Below are 20088 nucleotides of genomic sequence, written 5' to 3' on the forward strand. Positions count from 1 at the left end.
CAGAGAAGAAAAGGTCATCATATGTATATTCTGAGCGTTAGCGCTCTCTATATTGCTACAGAAGAACTGAGTATGCTAGTGCTCGTAGATTGTGGAACGCAAGCATATTTCTCTTCAACTCACAGATTGTGCGTACTTCTTAACAAAATAATTTTCTCTGCATGGAAATTTCCAGTGCCACTTCCAATTGAGCACCTTCTACCCATACTTTTATCGATTGAGTGAGCTTTCACTCCAAATACTCGTTTATTTTGTTGATTTAATAAAGCTTAGCTCGAGATATTTGCACAACTTTGTCGGCTTTGTAGCTGCCGTTAACTGGCCGGCCGGTAGCTGTTCGATGATGAACTTTGATTTGGCTGATGGCTGACTTTCTTGTACCGTTGCTTGCCGAGATATTCGGCTTTAATTTTGAGCTTGTTGTAATGGTTGTTAGTTGTTGTTTGATTGGTTTTTTGTTCTTTTAGATTTCGTTCGGCTGCAAGTTGTTGCGGCATAAGTGACCTACAGATAGTGCCGTATGACATTCTGTTGACTAGATTACGATGCGCTTTACATCAGCAAGGCTAACGCACTGCAAATCGGGGAGTGGGTAGCCTTTGTTATTGCTTCTCGGCACTAAGAGTGAGTCATTAAGCAGCGCGGCAATATTACATTTCCCTACATTTTCTATGAGTGCTTATATATACATACATGTAGTATATACATATGTACATACTAGTGCCTCTCTGAGTAGTAAGTCGATATGTAATGTTAATCAAAATGCTTGTATGTGTAAAGCCTGTACATTTTATTGGTTTTGTGTTATCGTTTTTTGTCTAAAGAGATTTGTTGCTTTTCACGGTAAATTTTAATTAAAGCTCTCTGCCGTCATCTGGAGAAATAACGGCATAATACTAATCCATCTTTATACATATTTCTCTTGTAAACTATGCGGCTTCTCCATCGACAGTTTATAATTACGATCCACACATTTGATATACCTATATATACATACAGACATACATACATATACATATTAGACATACCTAAGAAGCATAAATAGTCGTCGACTTGAAGTTGACGACATAAATATGTATGTAAAACGAAACTGTGGCAAATCCCTAACTAAAAGCTGCTTATTTAATTGGTTGTTGTCGTTGGAATTGATTTCATTAGAAGGGATTTGATATAAATAAAATGTTTTGATGAACATGCAGTGAATGAAGATAAGGAAGGAATGAAAAGATATTTCCAGGACTATGAAAAGTATACGTTTACTTTAAATAATTTATGATGGTGTAGTATTACGTATGCTGGATGATGTAATTAAGAATTACAACATGTATTCATAGACAGATGGAAATAAATTGAGGCTTACATTGCCCTCTGCCACACAGACTCACATAGGCTCAGCAGTCTGATAAATTCCAGTATTATGCCGCGATGTGATCCCTGTCTGAATATATAGCAAAGGATTTGATGATGCGTTCCAGTACAGTTCACAACTGCAAGAGAGCACTAAGCTCAATAAAAGACAAGCTCCAGCTAAACTTGATCTGTGTTCCCGGCCACAGGAACATTTTCGGTAACGAAAAAGCAGACGAGTTGGCAAAGGCAGGAGCTTTCCTCAATGAATCCATGGCGGAGCTAATACCAAGCCCGCTAGGATCGATAAAAGGAGAGATCAATAGACAATTTCAGCAAATTGCAAACAACAGGTGGAAAAACATTACAAAATGCGTCATAACTAAACAATTATGGCCAACATATGACAGGAAAAGAACCAATGACTTATTAAATAGGTCAAGAAAAAGTATTTACAAAATAACAGCTACCACAACAGGGCACTGGCCATTTGGGGAACATGCGTCCAAAATGGGATTGCCCTACAACGACATCTGCCGTGGCTGCGGAGTAGCAGGCAACAAGGAAACAATCTTCCACTTTCTCTGCGAATGCCCAGCTCTAGCACAGATCCGACACAAAACACTCGGAATCCACCAAGCACCAAACCTTGAATGGATTTCCACCAAAAGCATATCGGACATAAGTAGTTTCATCGAAACCTCAAAATGGTTTGAGAGAGAAGGTGAAACGTAATAGCAGATACAGGAGGTTCTACGAATAGTGTATCAAAATGGCACATCAAATGCTAATTGAGCCCGATAGGGCTGCACTCCTACCTACCTACCTGATGATGCGTCTACAGACTGTTGTGCAGTTTAGAATCAGCTGCTCGCAAGCTTCCGGCTGCATGTCGCAAAAGTCACAGTCTTTACAAGAGGCACTACTAATGCTTAAACGAAGGCTTCTTGAGCCTGCTCAGTGCAAAATGCCACGAATAGCCGGAAATGTCTATCTCTGAATACTCTCTCCTCCTTACGGAGCAGCTCCTTTATCGTATGAGAACCAACCGCAATACAGGGTTCTGGTAACACCACAGCTACAAAACGGACAAGCCTATAGACTGTTCGTTCCTGGCGACACTTTGTGTCCTCGCAAAGACTAAGTGGAACGGTAATTAACTCAATTTCAACAGTATTTGCTCTAATATTCTTTAACGGTAAAGAAAATCAAAACCCGATGGAACGAGCTACCTGGGTGCAAAACTGCAAAAGTCTTGTAGACTGTAGACGGTCCTATTGCCAGTCGATAGAAGAGACTGTAGGAACGTTATGGAGATACTAACTGGTCACTGTCTGGTGACGACACACGCCCGCAGGATGGGGCTGACAAAACGAGAAGACTGCAAAAAATGTCTACAGCAGGGTACCAAGGAAACAATAGAACATCTCTTGTGTACTTGTCCCGCATTGGCAAGACTGCGCTGCAAGCATCTGGGGTCCCTATGGCATGATACACCGGAGGAGGTCGAGTGAAGCCGCAGAGTCTGTTAAAATTCACGTCAAGCGCAGGTATCCTAAAGAATGACTACTCCTCTTGGACTTAGCAATTGAAGTACATCTGATATCGCAAAGGACCAAACTGGTGTATGCGTGGCTTGGAATGAAACAGTGGAAAACGTTTGAGGAAATTTTGGGGGAGGACCTGGGAGTGGTGATGAGTCCAGGTAACGTTTGCACCTTGCCAATTTTATAATATTAAATTAAATAAAGTGAAATCACAAGCTAGCAGAGCATACACCATCACCAAACACCAACCACCACTAACGTTGTGCGGGAGCTTACGACATCAAAGGCGTGAAAAAGCGTAACAACTTTAAACATAACGGAAATATAAACTGGGGGAACACAGCCATAAAAGTGAAAAGACAACGATGCGTACGAACGAACGGCAACCAAGCAGCTACGCGTAACAGTAAAAATAGTTATAAGGCGCAAAGCGTTGAAAAGGGAGCGACTAAGAGCGCAATGCCTGGCGCTGGTGGAAGCAAGGCGGGCGTTAGGACGCCAGCGATGATTGCAGGTGGCCTCGTTGACAGCGTACAACTAAAGCAATTTACCTGTTTAAACGCATTTACGTCACTTTCTGGCTTCCAACTTCCCTTTTTCGTCTTCCTGATTTTCTCTGCGCATCCGAGCATTTTAAGTTAAGTGGCATATGCAACGATTTTCGTTTCTACCAGTTATTGGCGTTTTTTTTATGCCATTCCTGCATAGCGGTAATAATTTAAAGAAACACAGTTACGCTGCGATCGAAAGTAAAGGCAAGCGGGCACTACGCACCTGGCAGATTGCCAAGGAAAGTGTTTGTAGGTCCGCGACTCCGTAGAGCAATGCTGAAGCGTTCATGTAGTTGAGTTGGGTAGGCAGCATGTAGGTTCTCAGTTAGACATGACGACATGACGGTGCGTACTAAATATGGTGAAAGAAAAGCGAAATGCAGAGCAATGTCAGTGAAACGAAAAGCTTTATGTTTATGCAAATGCTTTGGAAGCACCACTCACCCTAAGTAGGCCGTTAGTAAACCCCGTGACCCAAAAACTATTTAACAGTTGATGTTGATGTTTATGCAGATTGTTAGCAGACAGATTGGTGCAAGTTCTAGTATCCTATGAGCAACTGTTGATATGGTCCGAAAGCGCTAATAAGTGTCGCATACACTCACCGCGTGCTCATAATTAATACAAGTACCAGTTCTTAAGGGATCCGGAGCGCAGTAAAAGTGGGTTTGCCCATTTGCCTAAATGGCTGACTTTTTTTAGGATTTTTGTAACAGCCCTAGTATGATTTTTAAACAGCGGGAGCTAGTTGCATATCCAAAGCAGCCAATCTTTGTTGCAACAGTGGCTGCAACGGTTAATGTTGTTAGTGTTTATCTTTCTCCGCGAATTACGCAATGCTATGTAGTTTAAAAACACCGCAATTTTCCGAACAGAAGTAAAGTGTCGAAGTGACGAAGGAGCATACATACATATGTAAATATATATATACATAAATGAATATATAGATACATATGTATATATATAAGATATATATGTATGAACATATACGCAGTAAAAGAAAATTGCTCAGAAAATCACTGAAAAGAGCAAAGCGAAAACATATTGCGCAAGGTGCGCGCCACTAAACTCTTACGGAGTTCCGTGCTCCGCTCGCGGGTCGGTGTGCGCTTCTGTTAGCAGTAGCGCGCGTTGTTGTGCAACATAAAGTTTGCTGTACATAATAATGGGAAAACTTTTCTGCATTCACCGCTACCACAGCGCTCCAACTTATGCTTTCGCGGCATTATGATGCGGTTTATAACCCCCTTTAGTGCTGCACGAAGCATGTTGAGGGAACGAGTACCAGCTGCATTAGATTGGAACTAAAAAGGTTAAACACTGTCATTATTAATTTTGTAGTTTTTGTCTATATAATGAATATATTGAATATATATTGAATAATACCTTGCATTTTTGAGAGGCGTAGAAGTATTGAGCCCAGCGATAGACTCATACGACTCGGTCGGGCGCTGGTCAGTTAATAACTGCAGTGTAAACAAAAAGCACGGGTTACAAATGTGGATTCTGTACATAGTGAAGATTCGTTTAGTAACTCAACTACGCGAATAAGACTAAGGATGTCGAAATGACGAGGATGTCTACAAGGTTAAAGGTAGCAATCTAAAAATAGAAGATATCCATATGAACCGAATACTACAATCCATCAAAATACTAGTGTGTTGAAATGCTGCTTAATTGTTTTGGAATCAATAACTTATGTAATGAGTCGTCTCCTTCTGAACTAGGGGAAGAAAACCAACACAATTAAGCAAATGAATAGATTTTTTGAAACATCTTTCATCGACTTTGTTGGAATGGTTTGCTGCGTTTACATACTGCTTCCCCTAAGAATTACTCTTTCCTAAACTAATTAAATTTCTATATTTCTGTTTTAGTTTCTTACTTTTTTTGGGACGCTGGAATCTATTTATAATTATACCGACCGACTACGGTTTTACGAACGTACATGTTTAAGGTGTCAAAATGCTCGTAAGTAAAACTAAATAAGTTTTACGTGGTACCACTAATTAATGGTAACGAGTTGTTTTGCAAGACACACTTCCGTAATTGCCAATTGACACGCAGACTTGACTCAACAATTCAGACTGTATTCGTACAGGGTGGCGCAAGAATTTTGCTCAAAGATAATTGAATCACATTACAACACAACTTACTTTTTTTTTTTGGCAGGTTATTATTAAGATTTTTTTCAAGTGAATGTTTGGAATACCGAAAAGTGGTATTTGATAGTGCAGCGGTAGCATGCTTTGTGACCCGTCATTTCCGTTCAAAGGGAATTCAGAGCAGATTTTGGCAGCATCCCCGAGTGGTTGGACCATTATGAGGTTGATAAACATGTTTGCCGAAGCTGGAAGTATCATAAGAAGGCCATACCATAGAGATCCGTTTGTTCGTGTTCAAGAAGCAATCGCTGCTGTTGGATCGCCACATTCAAGAGTTTCGACTCGCAACTTGAAGTTAGCAGACGGTAATTACAATGGATAATTTATGATGACTTAAACCTGTTTTCGTACAAAGTTCAAATAAAAAGCCGGTTAAAGCCTTTAGATTTGCTTTTCGCCTGGAATTTTGACCAAAAATGATTGAAATGCCCGAAGAAGGCAATAACTTGATAAATATAATGATCACAAATTAGGCATCTGATGAGGCCCATTTTGATTTAATGTTAACAAGCAAAACTGTCATATATGGAGTGAGTCCAATCCAGAAATAATTCACTCGATGGAACTGAGTCAGTGCGCAGTTTCATCCAGGTGCATTGTCGGGCCATATTTCTTTGAAGAAAATGATGTAACAGTAACTGTCAATAAGCAACGTGATTTAAAGTGGTTGCAGAGCTTTTTTTTATTAAGAACTGCGTCGAAGACGTATCTCTTACAATAGCGTTTGGTTCCAGCAAGATGAAGCAACTGCACACGTACATACATAGCTAGACGGCTTATTGTGAAGCTTGAACGAATATTTGAAATCAAATTAATATTAAGAAACTACATTTTCCGCTGGCCCCAGGGTCACCAGAGCTCACTGCCCTCGACTTTTGTTTGTCGGGTCATATCAAGCCAGAGGTGAACAAAAGAAAACCTAAAAATTTGACTGAATTCAAGCAGCCCATTAAATTGATAATTGAGGCAATCTCGACTCAACCCTTCAGGCGGTGTCTAGGCCAGTAAAGAAGAAGAATAAGGACTATGACACGCGGCTCTATTAGTGTCATATATTTTAGATTGTTGCATTTATTTGGGATATATGTATGTGCAGAAATATTAAGATAAATTTCGATTATAAAAACTATTCCAACGAAAACGTTCTCGTGTCAGTGCCGGAATTCAAGACGATTGTCTCTGGCGTTGTTGGCGCTCCTAGGCGTACCCACTCATGCTGAATACCAGCGTCTTGTCGAGCTGATTGCAGAGCGTGTTGTATGGCAAATATAGAGCTCACGGCTAGACAGGCTGGAGGCTCGCCAGTAGTTTTGGAACGCATAAAACCGGCAGGGTTGGGATTCTTCTGTAGCAGTTCGATGCGGAAGTCAATGGGTATGTCCTTTGCACCGGGCGGTTTGTATGTCCAGGTACGATTAGTTACTAGTCGTCCAGTTTCACGTTCGTACACCAAGTGCTCCGTTAACCAGTAACCAAGTAGCATGACAAATGCGCCCTCAACTTGTCCAACATCTATATAAGGGCTTAGACTTTCACCAGCATCTTCCAATAGGTCCACACGTTTAATTAAATGATTGCCGGTTAAAATGTCTAACTTAATTTCAGTTAATCCTAGACCGTAAACGAAGTAGTTCTTCATATCGCCTTGCTTATAATGTTCGCTGGCAATCATGTTTATGGTTCTAGCATAGGCTTCGGTCACTACTTTTTGCCAACTAGCGTTTTTGCCGAGTGCATCTCTTACCGGTTTCAAGCGCTCATTTAGTGTATCGCAAGCTTTGCGTACGGCGTAACAAACGCTCTCACTGCCCAATGAACCACCAGTCACGATTGAGTTTGCGCCATTGATTGTGTCGCTGTATTCGAGCTTTACAAATGATAACGGTATGCCAAGTGTGTGCGCAGCAACTTGCGCTATTTTCGTGTTCATACCTAAAGAATATTGCAATGTTATTCGTTATGTTTAGGTTAAATAAATATGTATATATATATATATGTATATATAACTGTGTATGTGTGTGTGTGTGTTCAATCACCTTGTCCCATCTCGATACCGCCGTGTGCTATGACCACCGTTCCGTCCACATGATATATGGCTACAGTTGCAGCGTACTGTCCAACTAAATCGACAGGATACTCCATTATCGCTAGACCAAGTCCACGTTTAACCCAACGATTACTATCATTGAATGCAGCGATTTCTTTTCGGCGTTGTTGGTACTCTGTCGATTGTAAAAACCGCGGTAATAGTTCCACCATTTTATTCCCCGGCTTTAAGTTGACCCGTCGGACGTCCGCAGGATCTAAGTTCGCCTCGAATGCCATGTGCTCCAACATATTTTCTATCATTGCTATTCCCTCTGTTGAGCCTGGTGCCCGACACCAGGCTGAACTGGGTGCATCGGTGATGACTGCCTGTCCGGACACTCTCGAATTTGAGTCGTTGAGGTCATAACAATTTCTCGCTGTTAAAGGTGTAAGATCCTCAATAGGATTCTCATTTGTTGTACATCCTGCATCCTCGTAATATGTATTCGTGAAGCCTACAATCTTACCATTATTTTTAATGTGGAACTCGTAGTCGGAGCGGCAACCCCAACGCTTGCCATTTGAATTCATCATCGACTCAATGGACTGTACGAAACGTGCCGGTCGGTTGAGTTTGTACGCGGCTAGAGAGGCCGCACAAGCGACCTGGTTACCACGTGAGATTTTAGCGCCATACGCACCACCGAGCCGGCGCACCTTCAATTGCACAGCATTAGCTGAAATCGCCAACATTTTTGCAATGACACATTGTGTTTGGTCCATCCATTGCGTGGCGCTCCAAATTTGCAACCCATCCTCAAATGGGACAGCTACGGTGGTTTGAGGCTCCATTGTAAAATGATATTGCCCACCCATTTCGAAAATACCTCTCGCTGATATATCTGGCTGATCTGAGAGTTGTATGTCATTCAAGTGAGAAGCCGTCCTTGCTTTGATCCGCTCCTTGGCGTCTGCCTCAAAAACGTGTGTCATAGTAGGAAAAATTGTTGTGTTTGGACGATTGCTATAAATGACCTTAACCTTTGTGGCCGCAAGTTTGGCTATGTCACTAGTCTGGGCGACAACAACGCCTAATGGCTGATCATAATATTTAACTACATCACTGCAGAATATTTCTTCGGGTTCATATTGAAATGCCGCATCACAAAAACTATTGTTGCCGGGTATATCCTTAGCGGTGTAAAAGGCGATGACGCCCGACATATCCAAGGCTTCCGATGCGTCGATCTGTTCAATGTGAGCACCCACTCTGGTGGCATTAGCGAATGCACAGTAGACGGCGTGTGAATTTGTGAGTGTGTCATCCATATAAAAGGCTTCTCCAGAACACTGAATCAAGGCTAAATAAAATAATTGTTATTTTGACGAATAAAATCAAGTGTAAGTAATTTTCTATACCATCAAGTTTCTGCACCGGCTGTGTGATCGGATAATTTTTCTCTATTGTCTCGAAGGTTTGTGTGCCGGATGAAAGCGGTCGCCTTAATATGTCCGCTCCACTTCTGTACTCAGGTCTCACCTTCTCCGCTGGCGCAAGCTTTAGTATTGTTTTGTAAAAGAGTCCACATGCCAATGCTCTTCTGTAGGTCGGTGAAGGCTCCGGTAATACATCATCAGGCTGCACTTCGTTATTTAAACTCACAAATATCTTGGCCATAACCTCCTTATCAAATAAGTTTTGTCCTACCAAGTATGCTTCGGTGGCAGTGGCGTGCACGAAATCCGGACTGATGTTACCGAAACAAATGCGCGCGGCGTTGACTATGCCCCAAGAAGTCACGTCCATATCGAGCAAAAATGCGGCATTTACAAATGCGTGTGCATTTTGTGCACGCGGTGTGATCTGAAATTAATACGTATTAAGTAGAATAATGAGTACTCAATTAAGGCACTAAATTACTTTGTAAGTGTGGTAAATGAATCGGCCCTTTAGATATGCTCTCAGCTCAAATGCAAGAATGACCGCCTTATTAAACGGCAATTTCAGATAGTCCAGTATGGATATGGTCTTCGGCTGCGCTGAAAGCTCCTGTATAACAATCTGAGCATTGAGTGCCTCGAAGGTAAGGAAAACGTCTGAGGGGAACTCCGGATGAGCCTTTTTAATACTGATATTGCCGGCAAGTGTTCCTGTCTGTAAAATAGTGCTCGGTTAATACGAGTTTAGTATTTCGAAGCCTAATTAGGCACTCACATTCCGCACAGGTACATGAGCGATCATGTCGAAATGCTGCCACAATTGCTGGCAATACTCGAAACCGGGACGTTGTGAAATCTTTTGGAAAATCTCAATTGCTTCGTTGAGACTCAAATTGCCACCTAGTGTAAGTTTTTCGCCGACAATGGAATGTCGCTTTAACTCCGGCACCGCATGCAAGTCGATGAAATGCTTGATGTCCGGGGATCGTCTGTAGACGCCATGTGCGGTATTTCCTCCCACCAACATGTACTGATCGTTGCCCACTTGACCTAGCGCGTGGAAAACATCGGCAAGTGTATGTGGCCAATACCAATAAGTGCCATTTTCATAAGCCAGCATAGTTAGGGGTTTGCCACACTTGCTCACACACTGCCTACCCGCCATTGGGCAAATGACAAATTCGAAATCTTCAATGTCGTCGCAGCAGCCGCCCTCTACCCTAGTATTGCTATCGATGGCAAATGATTTCATGGCATCCAATATCGGTCGATAACCGGTGCAGCGGCAAATGTTGCCACCAAACGAGTTCTCCACCTCCTCCAAAATGACCTTACCGCCCTTAGATTCAAGCAATCCATACATATTCATTACCATGGCCGGCGAGCAAAAGCCACACTGAGAGCCATTCAGTTTGGCCAAGCGCTTTTGAATCGGGTGATAGCCATCGCGTTTGTTGCCAATGCCCTCGATGGTGGTGATTTGCCAATCCGTACAGGTATTCAGCAGAGTCAAGCACTGCAAACGAGTGTAGGCAAATGCATTCAGCAAAGTACATACATACATATGTGTTTATATACCTAAGTACAAATGTGCACTCAGAATCCACTTACCGAGTTGACGGCCCAAGTGCGTGTTTCGCCGCTCGCCGGATGCTTGCCTCTAACGACGCAGATACAAACGCCACAGCCGCCCTCCAGGCACATGAATTTCGTTCCTGTCAGCTGGGCATGCTCGCGCAGGAAGGTGTTCAGCGTTATGTCGACCGGCAAGCTGCTCAAATCAACTGTAACGGCCCAAACAGAATCGAAAGCTCCGCTTAATGCAGCCAACTAGAGACAAGCCATTGCGCTAACTTACCATCATAAGGCGTCCCATTGATAACGAAACTGGTAGTCATTTGAGAGCCGGATTCGAATAACAAATCAGTTTAGCGTCAAAATATTTCCACACAAAGCGAAGTAGGCGATGAAAGCTGAAGCAGTGGAGAATTAAGTTTTTTTTTAATTTTTTGTGTGGTTAGCTTTTTTCAAGCAGCGCTACTAGTTGAGACAAACTGCACTGTTCGCCGTTAGGTGAGCGACTAGCAGGCGCTCTCGCGTATATATCGCTATCAGCCACAATACGATCGGCGCGAGCTTTTTGTTTACTACCCAAAATAGAGACGGTGTTTATTGCTAGTAATGCAATAGTAATTACCGTAAAATCTAGCGTCTTGTTTTGAGTCAGTACAACAAACATAAGAAACTTGTTCTCTTGAAATAAATCGTCAGTTCAACTGTGCGTTCATGTAGTTGAAAAATGCTTTTGTCAAACTTGTATTGCCACAAGCTGTGCGTTAGCTCCGATTTGAGCTCACTGAATTCTGTGCATTTTTAGTATTTGATTTCTCCAAATACTTTTTCGATAAAAGTAAACTTTAAGACCACATTAAAAATAGTAGGAAATACTTAAACAGAGTATATTTTTTGATTTTTAAGGACGATATTTTCATTTAAAAAAGTTTTTGCTGCTAAATTTAACGGTTGGAATTGAAGTAGAACCGTTTTAAGCACTATATTAAGATCCTATAAATTATATATGAATATGTATAAATGATCAGCGTGACGAGCTCAGTCGGTTAAGCAATGTCCACTTACCTGTCCGTCTATATATATACGAACTAGTCTCAGCTCAGTTTCTGAGATATCGATCAGTAATTTTGCACCCGTTCTTTTCTCACCAAGAAGCTGCTCATATATCGGAACGGCCGATATCGAAACACTATAGCATATAGCTGCCATACAAACTGAATCATGGTAATAAAGTTCTTCTATTCAAAACTTTTTAATTTAACGAAATATCTTCAAGAAATTTGGCACGGGTTATTGCCTAAAGCAATGGTGCAACTGCGAAGAAATAGTTCAAATTGGGTCACTGAAGCGGGTAACCATCATACAAACTGAATGATCCAAGCGCTTGCATGGATTTTTTTGTACATATTTGCGACAGGTCCATTGAAATGTTCCCGACTTCCATAGTAAAACACATTTTTTTGGCAAAACTCGGTTTGTTTTATTCAACATTGTTCACTTCAATGCTGATATACTGATAATAGCGATCCTCCAACTTTTTGATAATATTTTTGTAGTACGATTTACCATTTGTTTCAAAATATGCCTCACTTTCGGTGATCACGTCTTCATGCGACGAAAATGTCTTCACACCGAGCATTCTTGTGTGATCTGAGAACAGGAAATTATCGCTGTTGGCCTGATCTGGAGAATACGGTAGATGCGGAAGCAATTCGAAGTTCAACTCATGAATTTCTGCCATCGTCTGACTTGTGACGGGTTGCATTGTCCTGGTGAAAGAACACTTTTCTTTTCTTTAAATGCGGCCATTTTTCGGCAATTTCGACCTTCAAACCGTCCAATAATGTTATATAATAGTCGCTGCTGATGGCCCTTCCCATAACAGGATAGTCAACAAACATTATTCCATGCGCATCCCAAAATACAGACATCATAAACTTACCAACCGAGAGCTGAGTTTTTCCACGCTTTGAAGCGAGTTCATCTTATGCAGTCCACTCGGATGACTGTCGTTTGGACTACGGTATGATATGATGGATCCATATTTCATACATTGTCAGATATCAATGCATAAACTCGGGTTTGTTACACTTGAACATCACCACACACTGCTCCGAATCATTAACTCGTCGTTGTTTTTGGTCAAAAGTGAGCTTGCACGACATCCACTTTGCACAAAGCTTTCGCATACCCAAATTTTCATTCACAATATACCCAATGCGTTGCTTTGATTTCTTTAGAGCTTCAGCCGCTCTGGAACAACTTCACTTTACTGTCATCCTAAATTATTTTGTTAATTTTTTTTGCTGTTTTCGTCGGTAACAATCTCTTTGGGCGTTTACTGCGTTCATCGTCTTCGGTGCTCATTTAACCAAGGTTTTGCTGCCAAATTTTAAGTTTGATCATTGAAGAAGTAACCTTTGTAAGCGCATACCTTAATTTTCTCTTTTTGTTCTACATCTCTCTATCGCGCCTGCTTTGGAGTTTTAAAATTTTGAATATTACGTATTTAAAAAAATTTAAAAAGTCCAAAAGGGACTAAATTTTGTATCAAGTCGATTTTTGTGAAGTTTTCTCTCTTTGATAAAGGTCAATTCGATAACAACATCTTTACTAATAAAGAATTTTTTCAATTTGTTTGTTGTAGATTACTACGAGTACAAGAGTTGGTGTTATGTTAATCAGTAAGCATCGGTTTTTTTGGAACACCCACTCCATTCGACCGCTGTTTTAATTTTGTTGTTTATTTAAATAACACAAACATAAAATTGTCCAAAAGAGTTAAACAATTATATAGACTTACTTGTGCCTTATCTCGGACCAAAAATGTTGCTCGAAGGAAAATAGAGCCTATGCTAGTATCGGCCGGTACTCTGTAAAGCCAAAATTTTCTGACATTTGACGGAATTTGTTTTATGAATATATACATATACATATAGATATATGTATGTACATGGTACAACTACCAAAATCTCATATAGCAAATGTAAATAACAATAAAAGTAGACTACTCAATTAAACCAGTAATAGAAAATGTAATTCTTAAAGCTTTACTAAAAGATAAACGAAACTACCAAATTATAAAGAATTTGTATTATTCTGTGTTTGTTTGTGTATATGTGTAAACGAGTGCTTGCAGTGTACGATCGTAGGGCGGATAACGAGCATTTGTCTGGTCGCGTTTCCGCTCTCCAACGACGAGGGAAGTCACCATGAAGTGAGCAGTTGAACGACGGAAAGCGAGCACTAAAAATGCAATAAAAACATGGAATTTATGCATTTCTTGGAACATTACCATAATACACAATATACATACATACATACATACATGCATACATACATACATACATACATATACATACAATGCAAAAGCACAAGCAGCTACAGCTAGTGCGACAAAGAGCGATGGGAGCGCACAAACGCAAAGCGAAAAGCATAAAAATAATTCAAAAGTAAGCACAGTAAGCCAATTTGCGGAAGAAGCACAAGCAAGAGCAGCCAAAAAAGCGAAATCTACGCTAAAAATGCACAAATTCTGAATTTTTAGAGGGCGAGCAATAAGAGGCAGTCGTAAATATGGTAAAAATGCAAAGGCAGCGTAGGTATGGTAAAAGTATGTGAAACTTGATAATCAATTATAGGCAAAGCACATGCATAGTCTGCTATGTGGTCTCTGAGTAACTTTACTTAAAAACAGTCCGGCAGAGCAGTCGTGGCGTGCTAGCAAAGCATAACGCTTAGACCTGTGTTTCTGGCAATTCGACTTATGCTCCCTAGGGAGCCCGCAAATGCACTCTGCAAATGCGCACAAACACTCATACACACTCGTAAGCATCGTATATTTGGTGTATGTTGATTGTCTGATTGCTTTTTATGCTTTCAGCCCGCACATCAATACGAAAGTCGGCCAATGCGGCGTTTTGCAACAGAATGTTGCAGTTCACGCACGGCAAGGGGTGCGCAATACGGCAGACTACCGCTGCGGCTCGTTTGTACTGCAGTTTTTACATCGTTTTCCGTTGTTATATTTGAAATTTTATGCAAATAAAGTTGCTGCACCGAAGAAATTGGCAATGTTGTTGGCCTCAAGCTAGGAAGCCGGAAATAGTAAAAGTGTAGGGTTCGTGAACGCCTATGCGGATTTGGTTTTAGTTTTGTTTTCAATATGGCTCTAAATGCTGTATAATTTTGCGGCGGAGCGGTGCAGTGCCTTTCGCTGGAGTCTCTCAACTTCTGAAATGAAATGACTGCAGTTTTATAAATACCTTTATAGGCGATTTGCAACTCTGAATGTGTTGTGTTTTTGTTTTACAATTTCTTCCAAAAAATTAAAGCCTACATCGCAGATGATATATCAGGAGCAAGGAACCTCAGAATTGTTGTGTATTATTTAAAATTTGTATACCCTCAATGTGGTATATTAAGTTTGCCATTGCGCATTGGCAAGGGCGAGTATCCTATTCGATGGAGCGATGAGCTGTATGAGATGATGATGTCATAGATCAGCATGTCGTCCGTATGGACGAAAACACTCCGGCTCAGAGAGTGTTCGAAGCCGCCGTGGGAAGTAGATGAAGAACTCCACTCCGTTGGAAAGATCAGGTGGAGAAGGACTCGGCTAAACTTGGAGTCTCCAATTGGCGAAAATCCAGCGAAAAGGAAGAACGACTGGTGCGCGGTTGTAAATTCGGCTAAAACGGCGTAAGAGGTTTCTACGCCAATAACGAAGAAGAAAAACGCGATGGAACTATTTTTATTGACTACCATGGATAGGGAAGGACATAGTGTTATTGGACAATTTGAAGGACACAATCGCGGAAAAATGGTCGCATGAAAATGATTTCAAAAATCAATGAGTTGAGTTTCGAATTGCTTCCGTATCCACCGTACTCTCCAGATCAGGTCCCAGCGACTATTTCTTGTACTCAGATCTCAAGGGCATGCTCGTTGGCAAGAAATTTTCGTCGAATGAAGAGGTGAACGCCGAAACTGGGGCCTTTTAGGAACAAATGACAAATTGTATTACAAAAATGTTGTCACAAAGTTGGAGGATCGCTATTATCAGTCTATTACCCTTCAAGGGAACTATGTTGAATACAAAAAAGTGAGTTTCGCCAAAAAATGTGTTTTACTATGGTAGGCCGGGCCTTTTCAATTGGCCCACTAGGAGTACGTGTGTTTCATGCTTTTCACAAAGATTTTGATTATTTTTCGAATTGTGGCGAATGCATCGCAAGCGATCCTTTATTACTAAACTTTATTTTAAATACCACTTTCATGAACTATTTTTGTTATTTAACCGGAAAGTTGACCGCCTTCATGGCAGTATGCGCGGTTACTTGAGAACTTCGCTTGTTGTTGCGAGTTAAAGAAGCCTTAAGCTCATTTGCGCTACTAACGAGTTGCCATAACCATCATTCTAGCTTTACCACAGCAACAACATACAACAACAATAATATCGTCAAACCAAACACTCGTGGCACACAAAAGCTTGCTGGTGGAACTCGAAATTCAATTGAAACGCGCCATGTTGACCAACGAAACGTACACAACTTGCCAAACGTGGCGAAATATTAGCCAAACAACTATAACAACAATAACAACCGAAGGGTAATTGAAACTAGTGCAGCGCATAAAAGGCGGTACAGCAACAACAAAAATACAAATAACGAAAAAATAAGACCAAAAACCATAAAAAGGAGGAAAGCAACATTTGAAGTGATGTTGCATGTGGAATGGGAGTATTTTTGTACCGTTAAATAATTGTATTGTATATGGAAGTATGTGGCAGCCGCAACTGAAAATGCGAAGTAATGTGAGGTAATGCAATAATAATAAAAGCAAAGTTGGCTAGCTGAACGTATGGCTGCTTAGTTGCCTGCCTTACATGCACACTTACACAGTGAGGTTTTTACGCCGTTTGTCGCCTGCCGCCGAAAGAAGTATGGCGTGGCAAATGCCCTTAACGGTAAAAGCATAAAATGCTTGCTGTTGATGGCAAGGTTGTTTATGCTCCTGTTGTGGCGCGCAGCGAACAAATAGCGGAAAGTGTGCGGCATGCGCTAGAAGAAACAACAGAGTTGCCAAGATTGCAAGAACAAGGCAATACTCCGCTGTGGCATGACTTTGGCAACGACTTCGGCACGGTGTTGTTGTTGTAGTTGTTGCCGCAGTAATAGAAAAGCAGAGCATAAGTTATGTTTGCGCAACTACAGCCATTCGGCCAAGTGGAGTTTCGCACTAACTGTAATGCACGATGTGATGTTTGCTGTGTCGATATTGAATATGTGGAAATACATATTTACACTCTCACATCAACACAATAACGAGATGTATGATAAACAACAACTGTAACAATATTTATGCTCTATCAGCGCCACCTAGAAATGGTTGGTAAGCTTTGGGAAATTAGAAAAAAAATCTGGTTCCCACGAATTTCGTCTTTTAAACGATCCAATAACGCTATGTTATAGTCGTTGTTGTTCGTCGTTCCTTTGCAGGTTAGTCAATAAAAGTTATTCCATGCGCATCCCAAAATACAGACGCTATAACTTCGCCAGCCGACTGTTGCGTATTCTACGCTTGGACGCGAGATCATCTTGTGCACTGCACTCGGATGACTGTCGTGTGGACTTCGGTGTGAATTGATGGAGCCATGTTTCATGCATCGACGCAAAAACTTGGGATTTTTTCGTTTGAATTTCTCCCAAAACTGCTTCGAATCGTCAACTTGTTGTTGTTGTTGTAGCGACAAAATTCTGTGGAGATGAAATTTCTTGGTCGCATAAAAAGCCGGGTCCGTTCCGATTTCATAGGCCCGACTGCCGTGTGAACGGATCATCAATTCGTCGTTGCTGTTGGGCAAAAGTAAGTTAGCACAGCGCTTTCCCATACAAATATGCGTGAATGATATGATCTACAAGTTCAGTTAATATCTTTAGAGTGCCTGTTATCTCGAACAACTTCTCTATGCTCTTAAGCTTCTTTGGTTTGGGCGCACAACAATGCTGGAAACTAGTTAAGCCATTCGACATGACGGAGGGAGATGCGAGTGAAAAGCAAAGCGCTGCAAAAAAAAAAACTTATTTAAACGAGTTTATTTTGTTTAAATTTATAGCAATTAATACTTAATAAATTAATACTCAAAAAACCTGTTTTTGATCAATTTAGAAAACGTACCCATTTTATAGTTGATTGAGAAATAACGGGTGATTCAAGTAGATATACTTTTTTCAATGGCCTCTTTTTGACAGATCACGCTTGAGTCGAGCTATTTTTATTCAGTATTATTTGGCATTTTTTAGCTGCGAGTGTACCTGAAGAACGTGGAGAGTCTATTCGGTGCCGTTCGCAGCAACGCGGACCGTAGTATGAAACGACTTGGTGCATTTTACGCTGAAATCTTACATTGAAGGTGTACAAAATACAGCTTGTGCATGAACTGAGCAACCTGAAGAGTTTCAAGAGCTGCCATTTCACTCAGAAAAGACAAATATTTTGGGTGGTTTATGGGCCGGTGTAATCATATTTCTTCAAAAATGATGTCGTGTTGCGATCTCGGCGACATTTGGTTTCAACAAGACGGCGCCATTTTCTACACATAGCACAAATCAATGGATTTACTGAGCAGATAATTTCATGTTTTGGGCCGGTTGATTGGCCATCAAGATCGTGTGATATCAGACCGTTTGACTTTTTTCCAGTGGGGATATGTAAAGCCTTAAGTTTATGTGGACAATAGCGCTCCGATTCAGGCCTTTGAGCAAAACATCACGCGTGTCATTCGACAGTTACCAGTCAAAATACTTGAACGAGTCTTCGAAAATTAGACTCAACGGGTGGACCATCTGAGACGTAGCCTCGGCCAACATTTGAAAGAGATAATTTTCAAAAACTAAATGCCAAAGAATGTTCTCTCGAAAGATAAAAACACGGAGTACGTGTGGATTGCTGTCTAAACAATAACGCATATTTTGCTTATTGACGAAGCCATTCAGCCAGAAATGAACCTCATCGCTGAAGATTATTTTTCGATCAAAATCCAGATCGTTTTCACGTTGTTGCTGAGCCCAATTCACGAACATACGACGATTCTGGTGGTCAAGCGACTTCAGTTCTTGCGTCAATTTGATCTTGTAAGGATATAGTCAGAGATCTTTTCGGCAAATTCACCACAACGAAGTCATAGAGATGCCTAACGCTTGAGAACGACGTGTGGGAGACTGATTTGGGTCTTCCTCAATTGATGCTCTAGCGGCAGCAATATTCTCGACACTACGGGCACTTCTTTGTCTCACTGGCACGGGAACATTTTGTGCTGTACCTGTGAGTTCAAATTTTTTCACTAGACGCTCAATTGTTGAGCTGACCGTACGATTATGATGACCATAAAAGGGCTCTTAAAATTGAGGCCACGGACTCCGAACTTCGGTAGTAAATTTTAATAAGTACGACTCATTGTTGGATCGTATATCTTTCCGTGATGAAAAGGCAAACCATACTATAGAGAAATGTCAAAAGAGTGGGAAAAATATGGCGTTGTTTGCTGTCCCTATCGGTCCACTTTTCTAGTGCCTTATCTCTCTCGATTAGTTTCAGGTGATAAAAACAACCGCCACGTAAAAAAAACTATTTTACTCTGTGGCAAATGTTGCAAGAGTATAAAAATGCAACTGCACTAGAGGCTCTTGTACTTTTAGGTATATACATATCATTAGAACTTTTGTGGTCTCTATGCTCGCCCATTTTTATTATCATCCCGTTCGCATTTAGTCGCACTTAGTTTTATTCTGCTACTTTTTTAATAAATGTGTATGCATATTTGTCCTCGTGCGAGTTTTTGCACAAACCACGACTTTGCATTTATCCACTCACACATATAATCATATTAATACACAAAAGTACATTTACCGCTATTATAATGTTTGAATGTGTGCGTTTTCGCTGTTATTGTTGTGCTTTCCACTAGATTAATGGCAGCCGCATTATTTCACTTCCGCTCTTGTTTTGGCTTCCAAGAGCAGTGTTGTCTTATAAAAATATATAAAATAAAATCTGTGACAACCCTGGCCGAGCGTGGTGTGGGTATTGCAGTGAAGGTTTCTGTGCTTTGTATTCTGTTTCTATTGCCTTCTCTACTACTCCTCCTCTGTGTGTCATATTTGTTTGGCTTAGCTGTTGGGGCTTTTGTTCTTTGTCTTTCGTTTCGCCTAATTCAAAGCGCTTACTGCGATTTTTCTCTTCATCACTTTACACTTAATGCTGTTGTAAGTTCCGCCAACACAGCAGCGAAAACCTTGCCACAAATATGAATATGCATAATTACGCTGCAATAGAGCATCTTCATCTCACTAGTCTGGAAATATACCGGTTTGTAACTAGAATTATTTGGGCATTCCAAGGAACGGACTGTCTACAGCAAAGGCAGAGCTTACTCAT

At 41.0% G+C, this 20088-nt stretch overlaps 1 protein-coding gene across 1 annotated transcript; it reads right to left on the reverse strand.

Annotated features, from left to right (window-relative positions):
• Positions 1–6632: 6632 nt before the first annotated feature.
• Positions 6633–13550, reverse strand: LOC126761197 (uncharacterized). The gene is made up of 8 exons (XM_050477176.1): positions 13454–13550; positions 10937–11051; positions 10690–10862; positions 9854–10594; positions 9560–9793; positions 9058–9502; positions 7647–8999; positions 6633–7542 (listed from the first exon to the last, which is right to left on the reverse strand). Exons 2-8 carry the CDS (start codon positions 10974–10976, stop codon positions 6737–6739), a joined length of 3792 nt encoding a protein of 1263 aa, XP_050333133.1. The 5' UTR covers positions 10977–11051; positions 13454–13550; the 3' UTR covers positions 6633–6736.
• Positions 13551–20088: the final 6538 nt, after the last annotated feature.

Source organism: Bactrocera neohumeralis, chromosome 2 (genome assembly GCF_024586455.1).
Source record: "Bactrocera neohumeralis isolate Rockhampton chromosome 2, APGP_CSIRO_Bneo_wtdbg2-racon-allhic-juicebox.fasta_v2, whole genome shotgun sequence".
Classification (NCBI taxonomy): domain Eukaryota; kingdom Metazoa; phylum Arthropoda; class Insecta; order Diptera; family Tephritidae; genus Bactrocera; species Bactrocera neohumeralis.